The following is an 8,611-nucleotide window of genomic DNA, read 5'->3' as shown; positions in this document are numbered from 1 at the left end:
GCTCTTTACCATGCTAGCAAAAGTTGAAAGGGGACCAAGATGGTTCAAAAAGTCCAATGGAAAAAGAGAGGCATTGAAATAAGTTAAAGCTGCAGTCCGGCATTTTTCCTCTTTGTCGCCATCTCTGTTCGAAATCTGCAATTGCAGTCATTCGCGGAATTATCAACTTTACGTGGGTTGTAGTTCAACACCCTCGACACGGCACAGCGCGGATGAACACAGTGTTTGAGGAGAGTGTGTGCAGCTGTCAGTCACCGCGCCGATTAGACGGTGGGCCGAGGCCCCGTATCTGCTTTACTTTTCGAAATGAATGATCCCCATGGAGGGAGAACCTGAATTTGTAAAGTTGGGACGGTTGTTTTATCTTCAACGATATGAAAAGTGTTGCCACTCCCATTTGTTGCACATTTTCCCCCGAAATCATAATGCACGACCGTAAATATGCAGGCAAACGCGGTTGCCTACTATATCAGTCGAGCCAATAGCGTGGCAAGATACTGACATAGGATTATTATTAACCAATCAGATGTAGCTTATTTAGAACAGTTGTTACGCGGATGATTCAGCTGTCAGACACGAACAGCATCTGCGGCGGCAGCACAGTGACAATCGCCAAGGACATTGTTTTTGTGATTGTAAGTATTCATTTAATTAGAATATGATATCTATGACAAATGTTTGTTTTGTACACTGTGTTGTTCAAACGTATGTAAGCGTCTCGTTAGTGTCGTTTTAAGTAGGGTAGTTTCAGCTGGCTAACTGACATAGTAGCTAGCATGTCTAACGTTAGGTCACAGCTCTGAACCAAAACTACAACATTACTAGTAGATTAATGCATCCTTCATTTTAATTCCAAAATCTAAACCAAGCTAATCTCTTGCGATCGTATGCATGAGATTAGCTTGGTTTAGATTTTGGAATTAAAATGGATGTAAGCGTCTCGTTAGTGTCTTTTTAAGTAGGGTAGTTTCAGCTGGCTAACTAGCAGTAGCTAGCATCATGCGATTACATATTTGATTTGGTGTAAAGTTTTAAGTACTTAATTCTAACGGTAACACTTAGTCCAACTCACATAGGCTACAGCTCCACTGTATGTCCCCGGATAATTACCTCAGACTGTTTTGCAAACGTTCGCCAAAAACTCAAGGTAAACATGAACCTCTTGATATATAAAACATATTTAATTATCAGTTATATCTGACATAACATTAAAGGGTCAGCAAGCAGCCAATATTATAACCAGAGAGCTAAGAGCTCAAGAAGAACGGCATGTAATAGAAATAAGATTAGACTATCAAAGAACATATGCTATCAAACAGAGCAGAGTTATAATGTACATAAACATCGTACAGATTTACTTCTGCTGGAGTAGCCAACACACACACACACACACCCCTCCCCACATGTGCATTTACATAACCACATGTGCCCTAGTCATCTTCAAGTGACTTATTGTCACAGTTTACACACTGACAGAGGTTTGTACATGGCAGCTCATGCAGTTTACATGTGCATCTACCCTTAACACAATTTGTTTTTTTACATGAGCAGTGCACAAGTTCCAGAATGGCCTCTGGAGCTGGCGGAAGTGTCATCCAGTCCACTCCGTAGAAATCCCCTACCATCGTGTAGAGATCACGGGCATTAGACCTCAGAGCCCGTGTTTTTACTGGAGTTGCCTCACCATCCTCTGCCTCTACCACTAAAAAAAGTGTAAAACAATAGATTGAGGTTCTGCACCCTTCCCCACATCACTGAATTAAGAAATGGTTTGAAACTTTAGGCAGGGGAAAACTCATCCTTCATATATTGGTTTCACCTGTTCCCTTAACATGGTTAATAAACCAGTTTCACAGCGTTCAGGTGTCTGGCCTTGTTGATGTTAATAATGCCATAATTGCAAGGGTACATTTTTGCAGGATGTTTTTATTATATACAGTGTATTAACAGTAATATATTTATATTATTTGTACTATTATACTGTTACTGCTATTACACTGCACATAACTGTATGTGTTTGATCGTACTGGAAATCCATATCTATTACACTCTTATAAGGCTACTGCTAATACATTGCACATTTATATTTAATTAATATTACTGTAAAACATACTACTTTCTTAAATGTATACTACTGTACCGAATGTCTTATACTGCGCCACCTATCTATACAATATAATACTGCACTGTAATATACTGCGCCACCTGTCTATACAATATAATACTGCACTGTATGTCTTTTACTGCACCTCCTGTCTGTACAATATAATACCAACCTTCATTTGCAGTTTCTTCAACTAATACTGCCTTCTCTCTTCTCCTTTGTGCTCGTTCTATCTTCGTGATATTTGTGAAATGGCTGTAGCACTCCCTGTGGTAGCCAATGTTAGCTGGTTTGACTAACTGGTTTGTAGGTTCCTGGCTTTGTAATTTGTATGCCTGTACTGCCTCTTCTGCTATAATACTTTCTCTGCATTCAAGGTCTTTCCACAGAAACACAGATTTAATAAATTTCTCCCAACTTATGTCTGTGAAGGGAATGGTGGGTCTATTTCCCTCACATATATGCATGCAGCACTACATGTTTTTGCGATTTCATCCATAGTAAAAATGTGCGGGAAAAAGAGAAATGTGCGTTTTTATCATAGACATAATCAATACATTAGCGCCCAATTGCCCGCTGGAGCGTACGTCAACGGTGCGGCCATATTGCGGAGGGCAACTTTCCCATAGATTTCATACCGGGAATTGAGAAAAATGTGTTTCGTGTGCTGCTTGGGGCTGTACAAATCGCCACACAATTGAAAACAGGTCTCGAGCAATTACTTTTCACAAGCAAGACTGAAAATTTGTTTCTGGTTGTATTTGGCCATTATATAATTAGAAATTTCAAAATACTACTGTTATTGTGTCACGAAATGTAGTTTTAATAGTTTTTCAGTCGACAATGTAGTTGTCTTAAGCTCAAATCTATGGTTTATTCGTAAAGATAGAGCCTATTTAAAAATTTTATCTGACGTTTTTGGAGTGAGAGATCCGGGCGCTCATGTACCCCACCTGGAACAGCCTTACCTCGGCTATAGTGCCTCTGACGTTTGCCGCTGGCTCTGATGTCTAGTGGTTAAACATGATATATAATTCGACTTGTGTATATCTAACAGGTAATCTTTGGTCTCATTAATCTATAATTTGTTCCTTGGCAAATCGTTTTGGCTGAGGGCAAAGTAAAGTTTCATAACTTTATATTTAGGCTATTTTAACGTTGTATCCTGCTGTAGATGTCTATGGTTTTCATGATGTTGTGTTTCCAAGCAATACCATGGATTAAATGTGTGAAATCAGAACGGTATATTTATTAAAGATTACAACGAAATGACAGGACATCGTATGACAAAAGATGGTTGCATAAAATAAAAACAGTGACAATGCATAACGTTACCTCTACATTCACATTTTGTGTCAAACTGAATACGTAGCATAAGTGGGCAAAATTAGTTAACAAGTTCAATCTTTCCTGGGCTAAAATCACTTCTCGAAAAGATGTGCACAGAGCATAGACTGTAGGTCAGACAGCAACTTCATATCAGCGCGCCCGTGTGTTGACAAACGCGTCACCAACACCGACACTTTCCCACGCACGCTATTGGATGAAGGCAACAAATACGTCACGCATGTCGGACCCACCACGTAGCCGCCTGCTCTATTCGCCGGGAAAATAACCTGGACAAAGTTACCGATATTATAGTAATGTGCAAAGTATGTGAGTGGCAACAATTTTTATTTGCTTTGTTGAAAAGTGTAGTGGTTATATATAAAAAACTGGGTTATCCATCCCCAGAGATCGTCTGAAAACACGAAATCCCCCCTCGGCCCACCGTCTACTGCACCTCAAAGGACATTCAAACTAACACGCTTTGCCTGCTCTGAAAGACCACGTGAACGCGTGACACGAGGACAGAGACACACACACATGCGTTCTCAGCCCACGAGAAAGATCATGCAAGTATCGTAATTCCTATCGATTTAAATGCTTTAAGATCTGTTGATTCTTGTCGTCTCAAAGGTTCTGTGTCTGTGATGAATACTCTCAATCTCTCTCTCCCTCAATCTCTCCCTCTCTCTCTCTTCCCAGCTCTCTCTCTCTCTCTCTCTCTCTCTCTCTCTCTCTCTCTCTCTCTCTCTCTCTCTCTCTCTCTCTCTCTCTCTCTCTCTCTCTCTCCCTCATTGTTATCTTCCTCTCTCATCCAATTTATTTCGTGTTTGTAATGTTTTTCGTTTTGTTTGTTTCCGGTGTATACTGTACATATAGGCCTATATATATATATATATTCTGTGTGAATCGTAGTTCAATGTATTATTAGTCCCATTATTAAAGCCATTATATTCTTGATTGCTTTCTGTCTAAAAAAGCTCATAATTTACAAGTCAATGAAATGATTGGTCTAGCTACAAAGCTTTACAGTTAGCTTTATTTCAGTAACCTAAATTTTATAAACACAGAAAAATTAATGTTCACGGCCGGAACATTGATATTTCTTGGAGTTTATAAAAAGGGATAACTTCGTTGAGAAGTTGGTAAGTTAATCTTACGGCTGTTTGCTGGACAAACCGATTGTTTGATAACTAAGTTAATTCCCTTAAAGTTATCTCATATAATCGATCTGTAATGAGACCATTAATATATGAATGAGGAATTATAATTCGTTATGATTTATCATTCATATATACGATCGATCTATTTTCAATTTCGATAATTTAACTGCAACATGCAAGATATATTAATCATATTTCATGATTAATTATTAAAATTCCCTATAAATAATTTGAGCTAATTAAGGCAAATCTCAATGTTGCTACAGTGGTCGCGGTTTTATCAACGGATCAGAAGTCTCACTGTCCACCTAAGCAACAGTCGCCTGCTGCATGTTAACACAAGAACACTTACTGGTTTGATTTGCACTACATTCAGAGTTATTGTAAGGTTATAGTTTTTTGTTGTACTGCACTTTGAAAAGGTACTTTATTTTACAAATTCGCTGCCTTTTCTACTATATGTTCTGTTTTTAAGGCCATTTAATAACCGAGGCAGCTGAACGCTGTATTTTTTTGTTGTTGTTTTTTTAAGCTGGCCGGAACTATTTACTTTATTCTTTATACCGTTATATTTCTAATATAAAGCAGCGCTCGGTCCCCTTATTCGGTAATACACCTCTAATTTGGTTATTGTTTACTTTCTAGTTTATTCCTCGTTCACGTACTTTAATAACTTTGTCTTTATCTATTGTTTCTTTAAATGCCAGGGGACTAAGACAGATCTGTAAAAGGAAAGCTTTATTTCTTTTTGCAAAACAACTTCGTACGGATTTTTTTTTTTTTTTCAAGAAAGTCATTCCACATCTAAAAAAAAAAACAAGTGCAGTGCTGAGAGAGTTTGACCAGTTCAAGCTGAAAATGATCGTGTCGCTGACGACGACGAGGCTGAGTTTGAATTGTGGAGCATCGACGGATGGTGGACAGAGATATGAAGGAGATGTTTGATGATTCACAGAAAAACCAAGACGCCAAATGCAGGTAGATTTTCTATTCGGTTGGTGAATTTCACAGTATCACGTGCCACTGTGTCAAAAGCCCGCTAGTCTCGTTTTCACGTCATGTTCTGATATACGGACCATTCTAGTGTTTTATGCCTTGAGAGAGGCTTTCCTGCTGTCCTGTCCACACACTGATTGAATAACCAGACCACAGAGGTCTATCAAAAATATATATTTAAATAATTTTTCTATATTTGACTAGCATAAGTTACTGAACAAGTGCAAGGTGCGAGTTAAAAACAGAGCAGTAGCAAACGTTTCATGCAGTGCATATTGGAATAATTAAATAATACAGACAATACATATAAAGTATTAGTGATGCTCTAAAATGAAAAGTTATGGCTGCAATTGAAATTTTATGTTTACAGTGTTGATGTTATTGTCCTGTCTGTAGTTCTGGTTCACAGGTCACCGTTGTATCACAGTTGATATCCAGATTTGATTGTATTAACAGGGAATGGTAGACCTGATAACTTGATGCCAACAAACAAATACTTGACCTCTGTTGCTTTCTCTTGATCGTTTTAACTGAATCTAAATACCTAATGTGTTTATTTTAGAACAAATGGACGTCCAAGTGCAAAGTCAAGCGCTGAATGAAGCGAAAAAGCGTAATAATGTCACAAAAAAGAATTTATCACAAAGCAGAAGAACTACAAAGACCAACAAGTCTTTCACTTGCTCTGAGTGTGGAAAGAGTTTCACACTAAAAGGAAGCTTTAAAAAGCACCAACTAATTCATACTGGCGAGAAGCTTCACACGTGTCCTCAGTGTGGAAAGAGTTTCATGCTAAAAGGCCACCTTAACAGACACATAAGAATCCACACTGGAGAGAAACCTCACGCATGTCTTCAGTGTGGAAAGAGTTTTTCACAAAAGATTAATCTCAGTCGTCATCAGCGCTGTCGTGAAAAACCATTCAGCTGTGATCAGTGTGACAAGAAGTTCAGATCCTCATCATATTTCGACAAACACCTGACAGTTCACGCAGTTGAGAGGCCGTACTTGTGTCCAGTGTGTGGAAAGAGTTTTTCACGGCTGGCCAATTGCAAAACGCACCAGAAGATCCATTCTGTGAAAAGTCATACTTGTGTGGAGTGTGGCAAGACCTTCAGCATACTTGAACGTCTCAAAAGGCATCTGAAAAGTCACTCTGAAGAAAGACCGTTCACATGCACTCAGTGTGGAAATGGATTCAAAGTGAAAGTCCACCTGAACAAACACATGAGGATTCACACTGGAGAGAAGCCGCACACGTGTCATCAGTGTGGGAAGAGCTTCATACAGCTGTCAGGTCTCCGCTATCATATGCGACGTCACTCTGGAGAAAAACCTTATCATTGTGATCAGTGTGGGAAGACATTTACATCGTCATCAATTCTAAAAAGACACCTGATGGTTCATGCGGATGAGAGGCTCCATAAGTGCTCTTTGTGTAAAAAGAGTTTTTCACGACCGGACAATTTGAAACAGCACCAAAAAGTACATGATGCTGTACGGGATCACATGTGTTTCGAGTGCGGGAAGAGCTTTATAGCAGCGAGTCATTTGAAAAGTCACCAAAAAATTCACACTGGAGAAAAACTGTTCAGCTGCTCGCAGTGTGGAAGGAGTTTCACACAAAAAAGCCACTTAAACAAACACTCACATATTCATGGCGGCGAGGAGCCGCAATCATTGCTCAAGTAAATAATCTGAGATTCTGAGAATGCATTTGTTTTTAAGTTATTGTTCAAATAAAGTTGTTTATACTTTATTGTTCAAATACAGTTGCTATGAAATATCAAGATTTGTAGAGATGTTTTTCTATCATTTTGGTGAGTGGCAAAAGTATTGCATTACTTTATTGTAACATTTATGTATTTTTATTCTTTCGTTTATTCTACAATTTACTTTAATTGAAAAGCCTTGATGTTAAGATCTGAACGAAGAAGTACATAAATAATTGGTGAGAAATCTGTGCACTGACAATTGTTGAACTTTATTTTTGAAGTTAAACACTTAAAAGGTTAGTTCACTCAAAAATGAAAATTATGTCATTAATGACTCACCCTCATGTCGTTCCAAGCCCGTAAGACCTCCGTTCATCTTCGGAACACAGTTTAAGATATTTTAGATTTAGTCCGAGAGTTTTCTGGCCCTCCATTGAACATGTATGTACGGTACTGTCCTTGTCCGGAAAGGAAATAAAGACATCATCAAAGTAGTCCATGTGACATCAGTGGGTTAGTTAGAATGTTTTGAAGCATCGAAAATACATTTTGGTCCAAAAATAACAAAACTAGGACTTTATTCATCATTGTATTGTCTTCCGGTTCTGTTGTTGATCCGCGTTCAGTGGCGCTGCTGACGTAAGACGCTGCTGACGTGTGTCTGGTGTGTGTGTGTGTGTGTGTGTGTGTGTGTGTATTCTGGTTCTGTTGTGGATCCGCGTTCAGTGCCGCCGCAGACGTAAGACGCTGCTGACGTGTGTCTGGTGTGTGTGTGTGTATTCCGGTTCTGTTGTTGATCCGCGTTCAGTGGCGCTGCTGACGTAAGACGCTGCTGACGTGTCATCTGGTGCGCCCGAGCTTCGTTTACAGTCTGAGGGAGACACACACTGTCAACAAAACAATCTTCACAAACATGTCTAAGGATTTCGACACAGAGGAAGACTTGCATTTTTTTGCCCAGCCATATTTATTTGAACCCGAATACACGGACGCACCAGATACACGTCAGCAGCGTCTTACGTCAGCAGCGTCACTGAACGCGGATCCACAACAGAACCGGAAGACAATACAATGCTGAATAAAGTCGTCGTTTTTGTTATTTTTGGACCAAAATGTATTTTCGATGCTTCAAAACATTCGAACTAACCCACTGATGTCACATGGACTACTTTGATGATGTCTTTATTTCCTTTCTGGACAAGGACAGTACCGTACATACATGTTCAATGGAGGGCCAGAAAACTCTCGGACTAAATCTAAAATATCTTAAACTGTGTTCCGAAGATGAACGGAGGTCTTACGGGCTT

At 39.2% G+C, this 8,611-nt stretch overlaps 1 protein-coding gene across 1 annotated transcript; it reads left to right on the top strand.

Moving 5' to 3' along the window:
- Window positions 1–5,416: 5,416 nt before the first annotated feature.
- LOC130091107 (gastrula zinc finger protein XlCGF57.1-like) lies at window positions 5,417–7,281 on the top strand. Its single transcript, XM_056258804.1, has 2 exons — window positions 5,417–5,571; window positions 6,152–7,281. The coding sequence occupies exons 1-2, from the start codon at window positions 5,538–5,540 to the stop codon at window positions 7,279–7,281; spliced, it is 1,164 nt and encodes a 387-aa protein (XP_056114779.1). The 5' UTR covers window positions 5,417–5,537.
- Window positions 7,282–8,611: the final 1,330 nt, after the last annotated feature.

Source organism: Rhinichthys klamathensis, unplaced genomic scaffold (assembly GCF_029890125.1).
Source record: "Rhinichthys klamathensis goyatoka isolate OS25496 unplaced genomic scaffold, OSU_Roscu_1.1 h1tg000159l_1, whole genome shotgun sequence".
Taxonomy (NCBI): Eukaryota; Metazoa; Chordata; class Actinopteri; order Cypriniformes; family Leuciscidae; genus Rhinichthys; species Rhinichthys klamathensis.
The sequence above is the reverse complement of the archived record's forward strand: the minus strand, read 5'-3'. Positions and strand labels throughout refer to the sequence as shown.